The 19656-nt window shown below is 42.8% G+C and overlaps 3 protein-coding genes across 5 annotated transcripts in view; all 3 read right to left on the reverse strand.

Annotated features, from left to right (window-relative positions):
- Nucleotides 1-483: 483 nt before the first annotated feature.
- On the reverse strand, nucleotides 484-7116 carry gja3 (gap junction protein, alpha 3). 2 transcript variants are annotated; one of them, XM_085134879.1, is made up of 3 exons: nucleotides 6416-7116; nucleotides 5801-5862; nucleotides 484-4782 (listed from the first exon to the last, which is right to left on the reverse strand). In XM_085134879.1, exon 3 carries the CDS (start codon nucleotides 4747-4749, stop codon nucleotides 3331-3333), a length of 1419 nt encoding a protein of 472 aa, XP_084991005.1. In that variant the 5' UTR covers nucleotides 4750-4782; nucleotides 5801-5862; nucleotides 6416-7116; the 3' UTR covers nucleotides 484-3330. The 2 variants fall into 2 exon arrangements, with proteins under 2 accessions (XP_084991005.1, XP_084991004.1); XM_085134878.1 differs by having other exon boundaries at nucleotides 6336-7116.
- Nucleotides 7117-7233: 117 nt separating this feature from the next.
- On the reverse strand, nucleotides 7234-10916 carry gjb8 (gap junction protein beta 8). The gene is made up of 2 exons (XM_085134885.1): nucleotides 10363-10916; nucleotides 7234-9636 (listed from the first exon to the last, which is right to left on the reverse strand). The coding sequence occupies exon 2, from the start codon at nucleotides 9601-9603 to the stop codon at nucleotides 8815-8817; it is 789 nt and encodes a 262-aa protein (XP_084991011.1). The 5' UTR covers nucleotides 9604-9636; nucleotides 10363-10916; the 3' UTR covers nucleotides 7234-8814.
- Nucleotides 10917-11028: 112 nt separating this feature from the next.
- The window catches only part of cryl1 (crystallin, lambda 1), a 32638-nt gene continuing 24010 nt past the window's right edge, over nucleotides 11029-19656 (reverse strand). For both annotated transcript variants that reach the window (XM_085134882.1, XM_085134883.1), the window contains exons 8-9: nucleotides 14597-14703; nucleotides 11029-11542 (exon numbers count right to left, since the gene is read on the reverse strand). In XM_085134882.1, coding sequence (XP_084991008.1) covers nucleotides 11441-11542; nucleotides 14597-14703 — 209 coding nt within the window. In that variant the 3' untranslated portion in view covers nucleotides 11029-11440. The remainder of the gene's footprint in view (nucleotides 11543-14596; nucleotides 14704-19656) is intronic.

Consider the following 19656-nt stretch of genomic DNA (forward strand, 5'->3'; position numbering starts at 1 on the left):
AATCCTGGAAGTTTACCTAGCAAGTAAACGTCTCGTGAAATCTTTCCCCCAAAATTCAAACCTCGAAGTCTAACATTGGGTTCCAGTTTTGCTGTTTGTCCCATTGTGACAAGACATTTCTGTCCAAGTTTGGAAAAAAGTGTTTCTCCAAGTTTCTCTAAGTTAACCAAGAATTATCAAAACCTCATGTTACATAAGGTGATTCGGAAATGGGCCTCTGGAAGTGATTTTACATTTGGACAAAAAGCTAATAATTAACTCTCTGATTGTGATCTTCAGATTCATTTGTTCTGACAGACTGGAATAAATGTGTTTAAATTGAAACCTAAAAAGCCCAAAGCGACTCTATGAAGTATTTTCTTAATTATTTGTATTTTATCATCTTAAAAATAGGACAAATCACGTCCTCTGTCACTCCATGACCCCAGTCCAAGGCTGCAGCTCTGATTTCATTCATCATGTAAAGCAAACAAGAGCAATAAATATGGTACAAAAAATTTATTTAGTAACAGTTTTGTAAACATTTGAGGTAAATGAACATTTACATCATCTTGTTCTTACAAACAAATAATTCATACACAAGGCACTTCTCTTATTTAAGACAGCACTGAAAACAGGTTGCTGTTGTGAGCATCGCGAGATGGTTCCGACTCCCTGACGAGCCAGAGAAATCATGCTCTGCATGAAACATAAGAGGAGAGAGTTTGGAGGAGTCACAGGGATCACAGGCTTCGAACAAAACATCCTGTCAGGGCTTTGTATGCAGGGTTAGGGAAGGGCCAGCTACCCAGCTAACATTCTCTCAACATTGGAGCCATCTGATGTGACGTCTAACCAGAGTCCCGACAGTTCTGTGAGAACATACTGAGTAAACAAACAGAAAATTACCCCAGCTGTTATTCTCTCTCCCGCCACTGTATTGTTTTTCTCATCATCATCATCTGAGCTTGAGATAAAATCTTCAATAATACATTTTCTGTGAAGAGTGACTGCGCTTTGGTTTAAGACATGTTTTTCCCTTTGAGGATCATAAAGATTGGCGTCTTGCTCTCTCCCTGTCACTCGACTGCTACCAACATGAGCCCTGCAGAAAAGTCGTTTTGTTTTCTAAATGTGCAAATCTTTACCAACTACCACGTTGTGAATGCAGATATCAAAGAAGTCGTTGTCATTTGAATGGGAGCTTTAATCTACGCATTCTATATATTATCTTCTTCGAGTCTCTATTTGCGCTGAAAGAAGCTAAATAAGTAAGATACAGTATCACACATGATACTCCTGTGGGCGCTGAGAATCTCAAACCATACTGTGCCATCATTCTGTAACCCCACCACCACCACCACCACCCTGACAAATGGAAAGACAACATTTTTTGCACTGCTCCTACTCCAGTGTATTAACCAATACACAATAACTCATTGAAAAGTACTGTTCCTACAGACATATTAGTAATCAGCTACGATGTTATGCTCTACCAGTGCAATATCTCCAATGCAGATGGTTAACTTTTCACACAGTGCTGCTGTGTGAACTCTGCCCCGGTGTTGGACTCACAGGAAATACAGCAGATTGTTGTTGATGTAAAGTTAAAAAAGCTTTTTGAAAGTGAGTGCCTGGGTTGTGGACAAAACCGAACAGCACAGAGACATAACAGGAACAGATGACTGCGGCTAATGATGAGTTCGGTTTAAAAGTTTGGGTTTCTAAAGGTCTCTAAGAATCAAGATGAACACAACAAAATAGAAGCAGTCGAGGCTGACTGCACCCTGCGGCGTTCTGAGACGCCCAACGCCAGTCACCTTGTCTTTTTTTCTTTTTCTTTTTTTTTTTAAGTCATAGCTGTTTTGCAATCACAAACTGACTACTACAAGTATGCAATTTATGAGTAAAATTCAATTCAGTGTAAAAGAAAATGACCAAAGTTGCTCTCAATCTTTAGGTGTGGGGGATTTCTGTTTTTTAAAAAAGGTGGGAGTGGGTTCGAGGGCCGAAATGTTTGCCGACAATCTCACAAAAATGGTTACAAACGTAACTCTGGAGCTCTGGGAGGCTGAGTGTTTGAATTTACAAGGTAAATCTTAATATTTTGTACCACTTAGTGGCATGCATGCATTTTTTTATAGACTTTGAAGGCATTATCTTATATTTGTGCAGTTCGCTGAGAGCATTTTTCTTTTCAGATATGTTGACTAAAGGTAACACTGACAGAGGGAGGCGTAAGGGACTCCTACTTTCCTTGTTTTTGTGCCCGGTTTACTGGCAATGCGGTGTTCAGAGAGACCCAGATGTACTCTGGACATAGCAAGAAAGACTTACCAGCATTTTTAACCCATATCCTGTCCACGCTTCACTTATTTTTCTTTAATCCCAGGACCCTTTGAAAGTTTCCAAAGTAACGTCCTATCTGTTCCACGTCATTATAACTTTTGTTTTTCCTTTTTAAAAGGATCATGGGTAGAACCTAGCTAGCCTACTTTGCCACGCAAATATGTCAGTGAATCGGTGAGTTGTAGGGCTACACATGCTGGCATGCACAACTACACAGAACGCAATACATGTAACGTCATGTACAAATGCATTGAGGATGAGTTACTCTCAACACGACAAATAAGTCAAGTCAGTAAAATTCAGGAAGCGCAGAATGGCTTCCGGGTCTCCCGACATGCCGTGCAGCACGCCGTGCACGTTTGTGCTGCAAGTTTGACAACGAAAACAGATAAAAATGTGGACTGAGATTTATGATCAAGTTGCCCACATTCGGTGCCCTGTGCATTAACATCAGCTATCTCTGTTTCCTCCAGATAAAAATATTCAACATATCCAGTCACCGGTCTTCAATGACCACTTCCATTTGGAATAATTAGTCCCCGCGGCTCAACAAAAAGGAAAAAAAAATAGAGAAACACCAGAAGATCCCCTTTCCCCAAATCAAACATGTTGGTGAGATGTGTCCATTTTCATGTAAAATTAATAGATCACAATGTCCTTCACTCCATCCATTGCTGTTACCGGAGGCTCCTGACTTTGTAGAAGTGCATGGTCACATATCGTGTGCATAAATATAGACTATTAATCAAGAAAAACCAAACCTTGCCTCAACTACTCTGCAACTCACCGATTGCACTAAATCAACGACAGCTAGTGGTTCAGTCATTTCACATTTGCCCTAAACATTCTCTTGACTTTCTTGCTTTCCTGTCTCATGGTTTGTTTTGTTTGTTTGTTTGTTTTGTTGCTTATTACATGTTCATGATTGTGTCTGGGTTTGTGGTGAGGATAGTGGCATGTTATTCAAGAGGGCTTTAAGGGACATGAAAGGGCTGAATGCATTTAGACAGCCAGATCACTCGGCCTGGCCCTGATGCTGCTGCTCTTGCTGGCCCGACTGAGCCGCCGAGGGTCTGTGCTGACCATTACCGGAGGCTCGTGCATCTCCACTGTGGTGGTGACGGGGCCTTCGTCCTGCTCGCTCTTTCCTCCATCCCAGCTGCCCGCGTTGGAGGCGTCGCCAGGGCTGCTGCCGCCGGAGGCGGCGTTGGCAGTCGCGTTGGTGATGTTGGTGTTACTGGTGGTGTTGCTGGTGGGTAGGAGCAGAGCACCATTGACGCTTTGGTGCTGCTCATTGTCGCTGCTGGTGGCAGAACAAGAAGAGGAAGGGGGAGGGGAGGTGGCCTTCATCTCCCGAGTCTGCTGCTCGGTTGCCAGGTTGGCCCAGTTCTGCTGTGTGGCCAGCCTGTGGTTGTTGTTGTTGCTGATATAGTAGTGGGAAGAGGGGGAGGATTGGAGGGACTCCTCCTGCTGAAGGTCGTCCATCTTGAACTCTGCGGCCGAGGGCACGGCGGCTGGACCCATGGGCGGCAGGAACGCCCCGCTGCCCGCCGTCACATCTGTGTAGTTGGGAGGGTAGCTGGGGCTGGATGGGGCAGTTCTGGAGGCCGAGGCCAAACACTCAGGCTCTGCAATGTCGACGCGGCGCAGCGACTCACGTTCAGGGGCATACTCATTGGTCATGCCCTGTTTAACTTTCTTCCATCCGAGGTGATAGATCTCTAACAAATTCAGCAAAAGAGACACGCAAGCCACCACAAGCATAAATATAATAAAAATAGTCTTTTCAGTGGGCCTCGATATGAAGCAGTCAACGGTGTTGGGGCAGGGCCAACGTGCACACTTGTACAGGGGCCTCAGCTGGAAGCCATAGAGAAAATACTGGCCCAAAATGAATCCCACTTCAAACAGGGTCTTGAAAATAATGTTGAACACATAGGTACGCAGCAACGCGCCTCTGATACGGATTTTGCCATGTTCGTCCCTGATTGGCGGCTTCTCTTTTTTGCCGCCTCCTCCTCCAACATCGCCACCGTTTCTATACAGGAGTTCTTTCTCCTCTTGGAGCCTGTTCGCCTTGCGCATCTCCTCCTCCTTTTCTTTCCGCTTTTCCTCCATGCGGACGATGTGCAGCACGTGGCCCAGGTAGATGAGGGTTGGCGTGGACACGAAGATGATCTGCAGCACCCAGAAGCGGATGTGCGAGATGGGGAAGGCCTCGTCATAGCAGACGTTCTCACATCCGGGCTGCTGGGTGTTACACGTGAAGTCGGACTGCTCGTCACCCCAGACCTCTTCGGCCGCAGCCCCCAGCACCAGGATCCTGAAGATGAAGAGGACAGTCAGCCAGACTTTGCCGATGACCGTTGAGTGCTCCTGAGCATTCTCCAACAGCCGCCCCAGAAAGCTCCAGTCGCCCATGCTTCAAGAATTAGCCTATGGAGAAAGTACAGGCTGGAGTGGGGGGAAAGGAAAGGGGCGCCAAATAGCAAAAAGAGGAGAAATAAGCAGAGAGAGTGGAAGTTAAAGAGGTGCTTGGGATTTTTAGAACAGCTTAACGTTTGTCAGTGCAACAGGTGTCAAGGGCTTACCCTCACATTTAAAACACTGCACATGCAATCAGAGAAGAGGATGCAAGGACGTGGAGCAAAGCTTGACATTTTGTTTTGCAAGCACTTAGCAGAAAGTGGTCCTTAAAGAAATCTGCCAGTTCAGACATCACAAATAGATAACAGATCAATAGCAGCTGCTTCTTAGCAGCTCATATACCATATAGGCCACCTCTGTCACTGAACCCTGGTTCACTCCCTTTCTCTCTCTCTTTCTCTCTCACCTGCTCGCTCCACTGCACAGCAGGCATGTGCTGAGATCAACATTATGATGTTCGAAAACAGAGATGGGGTCTAGTAGGGCGCGCGCGCACACACACTCAAAAACTGACATCGTCTACACACATGCTACACACCATCGTCCCTCTCTCTCTCTATTGCAACTGTAATAATAAAACCACCAGAATAAAAAGAGATTTTAAAAAAATTAAATTATTAAGTCTAGTATAGCATCTGTGTGATATATTATGGTAAATTACAGATTATTTTTAACTCAAAAACTTTAAAAAGTGAAGAAAGCAGTGATTTATATGATTTATTCTCTGGTTAATCACAGTTATTTGCTTATGTATTAGAAAATAGCTGGTATATTTCCCCAGTCCTAACCCGACGCCTTTACCAAGCAGCACCACATCCTCACATCGTTAAAGCTTTTGGGTTTGGCTCTTTTGCTTGATAAAGAGTAAGTTTCAAACTACATTTTAATATTGAAGTATAGCGAATTCAGATGCAGAGACTGGCTTATTAAAGACAAACACGTGGCAGGTAGAGCCTTTTAGACAGTGTTGTGTACACTGAACCCTAATCCTGCAACATATTCAGCGTAAACGCACACACACACACTCATTTGAGGGTAAACTTACTAAAATATTCTTGTATTAAAGGTAATAAATCCATCGACTAGGGTTCACAATATGTATGACACCTAGAAGAGAGGAAAAAACAACATGTTAACTTTCACAAGGCTTTGTAAGAAATACATTAAAATAAATCTTCTGGTGGAAAATTAAAACACTGCTGGCTGTTTCAGAAAACGGTCTGACTCTTTAAACACTGTTTCCATTTATCTGGCATCAATATAAACTTATTGGGGGAAACTGCAGCAGTTACACCCAAAGAATCAGAAAGTCGTGCTTTCCTTTTGTGACCTTGTGATGACTTATTAGTGACAAACCCGCAAAAGCTTAAAAGAATAATAAAACCTCACTCCCCTCAGCTCCACAGTTACTTGTGGCATTTGTGTCAGATGGTGAAGAATGTAACAGACGGGTTCAAATACAAAGCCCTACCTGCCAGAGTGACAATGCAGAGTGTGCCAGAGTCCCCAGACTCCTTTTAAGCTTTGACAGCCTTTTTGTTCCCCCCTTGTTCGGTAAAACTGAAGCAACTCTTAATTACCTGATAACATGCCGTTCTTCATTTACTGTACTCCCTTTTTAGTGCAAGAAAATAGCCACGGCGGTGTTTATCCGTCATACCTTTAAAGCGGAGATGTCATACTTAAACACGAAACGCAAATCCATCTGCCATCATTGGTGCCATCACTGGAGTGCGTTGAAAAGCGGTGTGGACCTCCCGCGGCTGAAGCGACCCTCCCTCTGTGTCCCTGATCCACCCCCCACCCACACTCAACTTGTCACTTCTCTGACAGCTCGACAAACTTTTTTTTTCCTCCCGTGTTTTTTTTAATGCGGGCCTCACAACCTCGTTCATGCGCAAACTTCTCTCCGGGGCCTGTTACTTTGCGCAAGGGGAACTTTTTTCTTTCTTGTTGTTAGTTTCTGGAGGAGGCTCGGAGTCGGAGAGATGAGGCTCGGTTAAACGGAGCTACCGCTCATTTCCAGCCATGACTGGGCTGTCACATTGCGTGACCATCCATGAGTGAATCCACAGAGTCATCAGCCTCTCCGGCCACACCACGCCCCTGCCAACCTCCCCAAAACCGTGCGCAAAAAGTTGCCAAAAGTTTAGAAACATTCCCAAATTATGACCCCCGGGCGCTAAAAATAGTAATAGTTACTCGTTTTAGGAGGCAGGCAACATTAAATAGCCGCGAGGTCTTTAAAAGGCCGATCCTGTGGACACACTACAATCTGTCCAAGTCAAACGTTACTTAATAAAAACCTGATATGTGGTTATAAAAAGCAAAATGTGGAGGAGAAGACAGAGAGTGTAAGGCAAGATGATTCTCTCCCACTTATCCCAAATTTCAGTAAAGTAAATAAAACTGCACATAAATGATAATGCACACAGGTCTGTTTTTACAGATTTATTTAAAAATTTTAAAAAAAAGTCTCATAGAGCAAAACAAGTTGAAGGATCAAAGTGCAAGTGAAATAATAATAATAAAAAATGTCAGATTTAATCATTTCTTCTTAGAAAGCTGTTTGCTCATTAGTGTGCAGTTTGCTTTTAAAGGCACACTAATAGAAACTATAATAATAATAATAATAATAACAATAATAATAATAACATGTTGAAATAGGAATAATCAGGATTATCCCATAAAAACAATAGGAAGTACATCGCTGTTATAAAAAAAATATGTAGCATCAGAAAATGTCATTAGGCTTGTTACAGAAAGCTAGAAGTCAAAGGTCAGTGCAGAGCAGGCACACAGACTAGTTTTGGTCCCAGCTGCATCACTTATGTAACACCAGTATACAGCTCACTGTGGTTTCTTTTTAATTATGGTGGAATCGACACGTCTAACCAACACTTTGGCAACAGTCTGACTGATCCCGCTCGGCTATTCCTGGATGGAAGAAGGACAAAGACATTTTCACGGCCACGGTGCCTAGCAGTGATTAGTCTGGTGGCTAAAATAAGGCACATGCTGAAAGCTGATACAGCCAGCTGGGGTCAGTACACACTGCAAGAAAAACAATGCAAGTTCAAATAACACAGGAGCAGATCTGGGGCTGAGAGACTTCTGGTGTTTCCAAAAAAGCAGGATTGGAAGTCACAAGGTGAATGAGGAGGAACCCTATCTGAATGTGAAATGGTCAAAGTAAATTAAACCTACACCCTATAAACTTGAAAAACATGAAATCCTAACACCTAAAAGAGTACACAGTATCATGACTCCTGTGTCACGTCACAGGTTTCAGCCTTCTTTTACATTAGATCCAGTCTGCAATTCAGTTTCACAGAAAATAATTCACATGTGTGCAGCACGATCTGTTCAGGAGGATTCTTGAACTTGCTGGCAGTAGATGAAAAACCATCTGATACAGTACAAACATATACGTTCTTCATATTTTTGAATGAAATGGTATGCACGTGTGAAATTTTTTGTCGTCTAACACATGTAAAGAAACATTTACAACCCCCCAAAAAGAACCTATGAAGTTGATCAAACAGCGAAGATCAATGATTTCATTCTAAAACGGAAAAATCAGACTTGATTCATTAAGCGTAATCACATCAGGTACTGTGAACTTAAAATCAATCTCACTTGAAATCAAACATCAGCTAAAAGCTAAACATACTCTGCTTCTCTTCTCAAAACTTCACTTGTTCTGATAAATCGATCACTCAGGCTGTTGTGAAGGCGTTTGTGCTCGTTAAGGGTCCACTGTCACCACTAGATGTCAGTGTAGGCTCATTTGTCAGGCAGATTTCGCCACGTTCAAGCAAATTTCAACTGTGGACAGTAAAATGGTCGCAACCACTCAGTGTTTGACACTTGTTTTATTCTTTACGTTACTATCTGGCAATGTGTTTGTTCGGAGAACTCAGTCAGGTCCTTGCAGTCAACCCCAACTATACAGACTCCAAAGCTGTTTCACTATCTCGTGACACAAATCCCAGTAACCAAGACGTAGACACAACTCGTGAGGTTGGATTTACAGTATACACTTTCTCTTGTCTCTGTTTAACACATGGTTTTGTTGCTGGATGAATCTGTGGAAGAAGACAGCAGCATTTCATTCTTCTTGTTATCCCGTGTCACGCTGTCTGGGTAAGTGTGTTTCCTCCTGCTGGACCTTGTCATGCATCTCATGACCGCCTTTACAATGAGGTAGAAGAGCTCGGCCACATTCAGCACCATGCAGATGGCAGATGAAGCCACCATGAAGATGGTGAAGACGGTCTTTTCAGTTGGCCTGGAGATGAAACAGTCCACCTTGTTGGGGCAAGGCCACTGCTCGCACTTCACCAGCCGGGGCATCTGGAAGCCGTCGTAGACAAAGTAGAGCGCATACATAAACCCCCCCTCAAAGATGAGCCGGAAAAACAAGCTGCAGGTGTAGGTCCACCACAGAGTGCCTGTAATGGGCAGACGCCTCTTCTTTAGCGTCTGCAGCTCAGTATCTGTCATCTTTTCAGTGCCATTGGAGGCCAGCATGTTCCTCTTATCACCCCGTTTTCTGTAGGCGACGTGCATGGCCACCAGCAGGGCCGGCGTGGATACAAAGATCAGCTGCAGGCACCACATGCGGATGTGCGACACGGGGAAGAAGTGGTCGTAGCAGACGTTTTTGCAGCCGGGCTGCTGCGTGTTGCACGTGAAGTCTGACTGCTCGTCCCCCCAGACGCTCTCCGCGGCCAGGACCAGAATCGTGATGCGGAAGATGAAAAGGACAGAAAGCCAGATCTTCCCCAGGCTGGTGGAGTGCTTGTTGACGCCACCTAGCTGGGCGTAGAGAGCACCCCAACTCATTGCGGCCAAAAGGAGTCCGGAAGCTGAGACAACCTGTGGAATTCAGCAGAAAGTTAAAAGGCTAGAAAAATCAGGAGTGCTGGAGAAATGCACCTGCTGGTGGCCTATTTATGGCATATTTATGTTGCTAAAAAGGTGCGAGTGCGTGTGTAATTAGAAAATTATCATTATTTTTCAGATGCATGTATTGTGGATGACTTGTGGGATTTTAAATAATTTTTAAAGGGCTGAAAGGTTACATTTCTGGCTACACATGACAAGGTGTATAACAGAGTTGGCATTACAGAGTCAAAAAGAGGACGGGAAAGCAAACTGTATGGATCTATGGTTTTAATGCAATTAAAGGGCATTTTAGCAACCAAATAATGTTGCAAGCAAAATGAAAAAATATGTATTTGTAGTTTTAAAAAAATAATATTTTTTCCACAAAAATCTAAAAATACACAACCACTCGTTTCCCTGAAAATAAGAGCCTCAAACTCATTCTGACAGTATACAGAAAAGTATTGGGAAGACCAGCGTCACCGGCGCCTCCTTAATTCATAGTCCTTCCTCAGACTAGCGTCTGCCAGCTTAAACCAACTGCACTCAGACTGAAGGGGCCCGCAGGTTAAATAAGCAGCTGCTGCATAACAGATCATTCAAGGAGCTAACACTTTAAAATATCTCAATTCGACACATTATTTCTAAAATATATTTTCACTTTTTTGTGCAGGATATTGTGGTGGCATTAGCAGATCGAATTGAAATCAAACTCACCTGTTTTTGTGGAGTTTATCCTAAACAGATTTTTTTAAGCTTCCACCAAGCTGGGGAAACAATCAGTCCTGTTCTCTTCTGTGCGTCTCAGTAGAATCGGTTTGGCTGGTTTGGGACAGACTCGACTTGTCTTGTCTATAAGTAGTGAGTGAGGCGCACACAGATTATCCATCATCCCTCCTGCAAACTGGGAGGGAGGGGCCAAGCTCGAGGTGGGGCCAACCAGCAGGGTTATTAGTCTCTAATTCAATTTTACGCACGCATTTAATGTTAATGTGACTTCACCTAATAATAACAAAAGGTAGCCCTCCCCCGCCCACACACACACACACATATATATATAAAATATTTACAATATAAATACAATATTTCATAGTTTATAGAGCCACAAACCTGCACTAGAACACCCAGAGTGTGATATATGGTTGTCACTCTTGGACCTATATCAGTGTGAAATTTAAATCTTTCACAGCCCTCCTGATGTGTTTCCTTACGATTTGGGAACTTACCCGTCACAGTTATGCGAGCACATGGTGGCAGTCAGCAGAGAGCACTCAGCCCAGAAATATGTAGTGCAATGTCATTATTTAATTTCTCCTCATTATCAGGATCACAAAAACACTCATCTCTTTCTGTTGTGTGGCTATCAAAACAATTACATAAATGCGTTATTGTGTTCTTTTTTATTAATCAAAACACTGATTCACATTTTCAAGAAATTTGTTTACACAAGAGACCATTAATGTGGCTGAATGAGATCATTGTTTTTCACATATTACCACAGTCGGTTTTGTAACCAAGATGTAGAGTAAAAGTTGAAACGTGCTGTAGATTTAGAAAAAACAAAAGACCGGTTAAAATTGTATTCATAAGGAGTAGCAATCCAGAGTTATGTTCTAATACTGCTAGTACTCATCATATAAGGAAGATTGATCATTACTCATTTTAAAAAAAGTGGTGTTTTTCAGTCAAGGTATGCCTGTTTAAAGAAAAAAAAGGTCTTCATTACATGTTGAACTCAACAATCACATTTCTACCTAATTCAAATTGTTTTTCTTGAGTTTGAACCCTGAGCTTATTAGTCCTTCTTCAGCTTGGCCAGACGCATGAGGAACTGGTCCCTCCTCTCCTGCCTGGCTGCCAGATGCTGCTGGTCACAGGGAATGAGCTCGTACATCTCCTGTGGACGGCACAGAAGGAAAAGCTAGGTGAGCAAAGTGGAATGGTTGCCATCTAGGACTTAGGACATGTCTAGTGGGGGAAATAACTATTTGCTCAATTGCTGAATTTGTACGTTTGCTCACTGAGAAAAAATGAACAGTCTCTAATTTTTAACAGTAGGTTCATTTTAAAATAAAGCTTCTCAGCCGTAAAGCTAAACTAAATATCCTTTTGGGGCGATCCTGGCTCAAGAGTTGGGAGTTCGTCTTGTAATCGGAAGGTTGCCGGTTCGAGCCCCGGCTCCGACAGTCTCGGTCGTTGTGTCCTTGGGCAAGACACTTCACCTGTTGCCTACTGGTGGTGGTCAGAGGGCCCGGTGGCGCCAGTGTCCGGCAGCCTCGCCTCAGGGCGGCTGTGGCTACAATGTAGCTTGCCATCACCAGTGTGTGAATGTGTGGATGACTGAATGTGTAAAGCGCTTTGGGGTCCTTAGGGACTAAGTAAAGCGCTATACAAATACAGGCCATTTATCATAATCTTTTAATAACGTCTTAGCTTTGAAACAGTGACATCGAGGGCCGACACTTGCACAGATCAATGTGCATGCAGTGCTGCCCTTGTTCTCGTGATCACAGAAGGCAAACGAGTTAAACTGTTTAATGCTCCAGCTCAGGGTGTCCTTACAAGATGACCTTCTGTGGCTAACATGTTAACCGCCCGTGACAGCATGTGACCAATTAATTTCTACTTAGGAGAAAGCTTTATGGCTCAGAGGTGAGTAGAAACTGCTGAATTTCAGTCATCCAGAACTAAACACACAATAAATAATGAAGAAAATAATAAATTAAGATATGTATATTAATATAGACATTCCGTGTCTTTGATCTGAATTAACACACATTTATTTATTTATTTAAAAAAACTCGGGAGCCTATTGAATACTGAATTCCTGCAATCTTTGGGGGCTCAGGTGGCACTTTATTAAAACACTGCAAGGTCTCAAGAACACCCCTGAAAAACAAGGATCCTCTTTTTCACTGTATCGAAACACTAACCAGATATTTTGGTCCATACTGACATGACAGCATCACACAATTACTGCAGATCTATGTCCCCTTTTACCACATCCCACAGGTCTTCTCTTGGATTGAGATCTGATGACTGTGGAGGTCATTTAAGCACAGTGAACTCAATGTCACATTCAAGAAACCAGCTTGAGATGATCTGAGCTTTGTGACATGCTGGAAAACCAAATTCTGATGCTGCTGCACGCAAAATCCAGAAATTTAGACAGCTTCTCTGGTCCAAGGTGGAAAAGTGCTCCTTGAACCGAAAACTGAAACACTTTTTGGAAATCACAGACACTAAATTCTGTGGAGCTAAAGAGAAAAATAACAATTTAAGAACACACACATAATCAAAACCTGTTGGTGTGCAAAACATCTGTGAAGGCACCATTAATGCTTAATGATACATACAGATTATGGAGAAACATTTCCTGCCATTCACATGTCGTTTGCATCAAAGGTCTTGCTGAATGCCAGATCACATTGTTTAAGTAGTGCTTCAGAAACATGGCACTATTACTCTTGAGAGCAGATCTGTCACTTATTCAAAACATTTTTCAGATCATAGATTAAAAAATTAGACAAATGAGGCCCAGAAGTGTGAAAAAAAAAATATATATATATATATATATATATATATATATAAATATGATATATATGATAAATATGAAGGCATGCCGGCTCGGACGCCGCCCGGATCAACAAGGTCCACGTCAGGTGTTGAGGAACCAGGGCACCCTGACGAGAAGTGGGCTACTGGAACAAGAAGGCATCGGTGGGCAAGAGACAAAAACAGGGCGTTGTTGGAATGCTACTACGCAAGTAACCCCGGTGGAAGGGGCTACATGAATAGGATGAGGGACCTATGGATTCTTCGATACCCAACATCCACAATGACGGCGAAATACCAAGGGCTCAGAGAAGAGCTCGAGAAAATGTGGAGGGTGAAGGTGATGGTGGTCCCCGTGGTAATCAGAGCACTAGGTGCGGTGACTCCCAAACTAGGCGAGTGGCTCCAGCAGATCCCGGGAATAACATCGGAGATCTCTGTCCAGAAGAGCGCAGTCCTGGGAACAGCTAAGATACTGTGCAGGACCCTCAAGCTCCCAGGCCTCTGGTAGAGGACCCGAGCTTGAAGGATAAAACCGCCCGCAGGGGCGTGCTGGGTGTTTTATATATATATATATATATAAACAAAAAACACCCAGCAAGACCATAGTGACCTCCCTGAACAGGGTCCAGTAACCATCACAGTGGCAGATATCCAAGAAAGGGTCTCCAGTATGAAGAGTTGGACAGCACCAGGGCCCGACATGGTTCACGCCTACTGGCTAAAGAAGCTGACTGCACTCCACGAGCGTCTGGCAGCACAAATGAACCAGCTGCTAGTTAACGAGGGACACCCGGAATGGCTAACCGAAGGTCGGACGGTCCTGATCCCCAAGGACCCCAAGAAGGGACCAGTCCCCTCCAACTACCGACCAATAACCTGCCTCAGTACTACATGGAAGCTCCTGTCAGGCATCATATCGGCTAAGATGAACAGGCACATGGGTCAATACATGAGTGGGACACAGAAAGGATAGTGTAGTGGTTAGACTACACGCTTTTGGAACAGAGGATCGCAAGTTCGATTCCTGCCTGGGGCGTCTGTATCCAGTAAGGGTCCTAAGGCTAGACCCCCTATGCTAAGTGAGCCTACCGCAGACATGAGCGAGACATGAGCGTTGTTGGAATATATATATATATATATATATATATATATATATATATATATATACACACACAAAAGTACAGCATCTGATCTGAGCAACTGATCTTTTCACTTCCAAAATGCGTACAGAGCACCAATAACATTTCCTGGTTTCATCCACTGATATCTTTGAGGTATTTTCAAGTACATTATTTTGGGTTATGGCTGTAGTTTATATTTATACATCATAAGTGAGTGTGTTTATTGAGAGAAAGTTTCACTGTAAACACAACTCTGTAACCATCACACTTACATTAATGACGCTCTTGGCTGCTTCATCACAGAAGTCCGGCACAGGCCCAAAGGAAGACAGCATCCTTGTTATATTTTCACTATATCGGCTCATGTAGTCTTCCAAACCTGTGGGGAGGACACAGCTGTTCAGTGATGGGGAAGTCCATGTTGATCATCATTCCAAATAATGAATGTAGATCATCTTTATTTAAAATACCACAAAGATTCAAAGACAGTAATGTCACACAAAGTGAAAGTGATGTAACTGCAAACAGAAACACGTATTTCTAGATTATGAGGGGATGGGCACAGGTGCGGCTGCGGTGCCAACTGGCAATTTGTTTTTGTCTAAATGTTTCCTTCTGCTGGTTTGAACGTTTGACACACGCTTGATATTTTGAGAAAAGGAACATGCTAGCTCCTCTATATTTCTGTGTTCATTTGCAGGGCTGCTACCTCAGTGCTTCAGAACCAGTAATATTAAGTAATGAGTTTCCTCTTTCTCAATGTTAAATGTCTCATAAATAACAGTTAGAGCCTGCTTTGACACTTTCTGTGTTAATTTAACTTTTAGTGCTGTTCATTGAAGCTGTTCTCTCATTTATTAACCTATAGTGACTCATTTGTGATGTAGGCAGACCGCATTTTGGCTAATCACTGACTGACTTGTCGTGAAAGTTTAAAATAAATGGGTTTGTGAAGCCTGCTACTACAAGCTTCAGTTTAATAGTGTATTTATAAGGATTAGGGTAGTATCCAGTATGCTACATGTGTGTATATGCCAGTGGAAACGTCTAACACCAGCCCCTTGTTGAGCGTTATTACACGTTGCTGTTTAAAGTGGATTGCTATGCTCATTTGCAGCTCCACAATCTTATTCGTGGACTCTATTAGAACAGCTTTGCATGATTCACAGTTCTAAATAATGCTATTTTACTAGGCCTTGGTGCACTCGAGGTTCAGCCAATGTGAGAAATAATCTATTTAACCTCGTTTCCACCTCCCTTTAAGCTTTCTTCTGATTGAAGATCAGAAGATTTACTGAGTGAGGTTTCTGTGCTTAAAGCCTGTAAAAATCTATGAAACGAAGCACTCAGGGCAACAGCAAACGTTTAGTAGCAACTAAGTGTGATGATGAAAGTTCTGGACAGAGAAACAGAAAAGTTTGCAGGTTTTGTAAGGGACATTTCGTACTTCAACTATACATTACTACTCACAGACGTATTAAAACGGGGGAGCTATATGATTAAGACCCCTATATCTAACTGTAGGGTTAGAATAATTAATAAAATATTGTCATTACAATAAAACAAAATGTAGGATGTGACTAACGCCTGAGACCAAGAGGTTATGCAGTATGAAAATCATACCATGTATATATGAAATGGGAAGCAGTATCCACTGCCCTCTAAATAACATGTAATTAATGTATATAACGCTACTACCTATAATAGTTTAAAGAGATCTTGGATTTATTTTTCTATAAACAGACAGTTTGTGCAATTTCACTGCTACTCTCTCCTAAAATACCAGCAGGCATTATTTCTAATAAGAATTCATGTCATGAGCTTGCTGGGTTATCTAGCTTGCAACCAAATGTTTGTGGACAAAAGATTGGACGCAGAAAAAGGAGCACCTCTCACAGCTAATGATCAATCAAAGAGGAAACACGGGTCCCATAACAATGACAACGACCGGGCTTAACATATCATAAAGAGGGCCAGCAGTATGGTTTGTTGACATTCCTGTGATAAGCGTAGTAGGTGAAGACTAGATTTTTAAAACCTTATTTGAGCAGAGAGATGCAAGTGTGGTGTGGGAGATGTGCCTACATCACTTCACATGATTTTTATTAAGGTGGATCAGGGGGCTCAGTTTTAAATAGTTCTTTCAACACATTTTCAAAGAGTGGAACCTTATTCAACGACCAGAAAACATATGGTGAATGTTTATATTTGCAATACTTCTTTGGGAAATAAGGTTTATATCCAACACGTGACAACGGGGTAGCTAGAAAACGCTTACCGTCTACATAAAGCCTAGTGGGACACGTTAATGTGGCACGACAGTGTGATAACTATCATCTACCTTCAACCAAACACCCTCTGTGGGAGGAAAATCTTATTTCAGTCCCTTTGCTTTATTTCTTTTCCCAAATAAGTTTTAGCTGTTATTGTTGAACTTTTTTCTTATATATCTTTTTATGTAAAGCCTCACTAAACAGGGAGCCCTATTCCCTGTGCCCCTACACAACAGCTATTTGTACAGTAGAAGAAAAGACGGGACACTAATGTTACCACTGTAACTCCAATCAGATAACAGCAGCAGTCCTCGAAAATGAAGCAAACTACAGTTTGCAACTTGTCTTCCACCCATTTGCAGTACTGTGCTCATAATCTTGTTACATTAAATTGTGTCTTGCACTGCTAGCTGTACTTTTACACTAATGAAACAATTTGTGCATGGTCAGCTGAATGCTGGACAAGCTGCCCTTACTAGATAGTGTTTTAAAAAGACATCATTCTAATGCTCTTTTCTGTGAACATGCATTAATATTTGAATACATCATATGCATCGATGAGCCATTCTTCAAGACTGCAGGCAGTGGTTTTAGTTGTGGTGGATGATTCCTTCAAAGAACAACGGCATCTCCTGTGTGCACGCACACAGTTTACAAAAGCAAGGAAATTTAGGTAGAGCAGACAGAGACAGGGAGCCTGAGTGCTCCAGTATCTGATGGGACTGATTTAAAGACTTGAAGACACAACAGGGGTAGGTCTGAGCATTCTTTTGAGAATCTGATGCTTCCTGAACAGAAAAAAAAAGTCAGTAAGAAGTTCAGTACTGTAACTACAGGTAGAGCTGGCACCTGGTCTGAAGGCTGCGAGGTGAGCTCTGTGAGTTTTGGATGACTGGTGTGAGGGAGCGCATTCATCGCTACCCATCAAAAGACTGCTTTGTTCAGCCAAAGTGCACACTGTGTGTGTGTGTGTGTGTACACAGTCAGGGTTACTCTCTGGGTTTCACACTCCCCTCTGATATTCTCCATCTAGCTGAGGTTTCATTCTCTCTCTGACACACAAAGAGATGTCACTGTGTGGTACACTACATGTATTTTGTATGAAACGCTGTGCCACTTTGAAAATTTCATGTAAGCGGTGAATTACCTTCATTACTCTCAGTCAAAGGCATTCTGTGCTCATTTACTGCAGTCGCTGATGCTCAAAAGCCTGTGCTTTGGTTAGTTTCAGTAATTTTCCACAACATACATGGCTTGTACATTCACTCTGATTGGCAGAATTGAAACTGTGCTGGATAAATTAGGCTTTCCTCTTCATAAACAGACATTTTATGAACTCCTTTTCCCTTATGAACAAAGGCTTTTTGGTAAAAATGAATGATTTTGCTGGGAGAATTGAACAGAACAAACACATCATCAACTCTTTGGTTCAACTATATAATAGTAGTAGTGGTACAATAGCTATATCAAGCTATATAGTTTATGTCTTCCATATTTCCAACTATATCCATAATCACATAATCACATAATAATAATAATATAATAGGGGCGATCGTGGCTCAAGAGTTGGGAGTTCGCCTTGTAATCGGAAGGTTGCCGGTTCGAGCCCCGGCTCGGACAGTCTCGGTCGTTGTGTCCTTGGGCAAGACACTTCACCCGTTGCCTACTGGTGGTGGTCAGAGGGCCCGGTGGCGCCAGTGTCCGGCAGCCTCGCCTCTGTCAGTGCGCCCCAGGGTGGCTGTGGCTACAATGTAGCTGCCATCACCAGTGTGTGAATGTGTGTGTGAATGGGTGGATGACTGGATATGTAAAGCGCTTTGGGGTCCTTAGGGACTAGTAAAGCGCTATATAAATACAGGCCATTTACCATTTAATAATCACATACTGTGTGATTATTAAACTTTCTCTGTATCTATGAAGCGCCTTGAGGCGACATTTGTTGTGATTTGGCGCTATATAAATAAAATTGAATTGAATTGAATTGAATTATGCTACCATTGTACAGTGGGGCAAAAAAGTATTTAGTCAGCCACCGATTGTGCAAGTTCCCCCACTTAAAATGATGACAGAGGTCAGTAATTTGCACCAGAGGTACACTTCAACTGTGAGAGACAGAATGTGAAAAAAAAATCCATGAATTCACATGGTAGGATTTGTAAAGAATTTATTCGTAAATCAGGGTGGAAAATAAGTATTTGGTCACCTCAAACAAGGAAAATCCCTGGCTCTCACAGACCTGTAACGTCTTCTGTAAGAAGCTTTTCTGTCCCCCACTCGTTACCTGTATGAATGGCACCTGTTTGACCTCATCATCTGTATAAAAGACACCTGTCCACAGCCTCAACCAGTCAGACTCCAAACTCCGCCATGGCCAAGACCAAAGAGCTTTCGAAGGACACCAGTGAATCTACAATAGGCAAGCAGCTTGGTGTGAAAAAATCAACTGTGGGAGCAATCATCAGAAAATGGAAGACATACAAGACCACTGATAATCTCCCTCGATCTGGGGCTCCACGCAAGATCTCATCCCGTGGGGTCAAAATGATCATGAGAACGGTGAGCAAAGATCCCAGAACCACACGGGGGGACCTGGTGAATGACCTGCAGAGAGCTGGGACCAAAGTAACAAAGGTCACCATCAGTAACACACTACAACGGCAGGGAATCAAATCCCGCAGTGCCAGACGTGTTCCGCTGCTGAAGCCAGTGCATGTCCAGGCCCGTCTGAAGTTTGCCAGAGAGCACATGGATGATACAGCAGAGGACTGGGAGAATGTCATGTGGTCAGATGAAACCAAAGTAGAACTTTTTGGTATAAACTCAACTCGTCGTGTTTGGAGGAAGAAGAATACTGAGTTGCATCCCAAGAACACCATACCTACTGTGAAGCATGGGGGTGGAAACATCATGCTATGGGGCTGTTTTTCTGCCAAGGGGACAGGACGACTGATCCGTGTTAAGGACAGAATGAATGGGGCCAAGTATCGTGAGATTTTGAGCCAAAACCTCCTTCCATCAGTGAGAACTTTGAAGATGAAACGAGGCTGGGTCTTCCAACA

The sequence above is a fragment of the Neolamprologus multifasciatus genome, chromosome 16 (genome assembly GCF_963576455.1).
Source record: "Neolamprologus multifasciatus chromosome 16, fNeoMul1.2, whole genome shotgun sequence".
Classification (NCBI taxonomy): Eukaryota; Metazoa; Chordata; class Actinopteri; order Cichliformes; family Cichlidae; genus Neolamprologus; species Neolamprologus multifasciatus.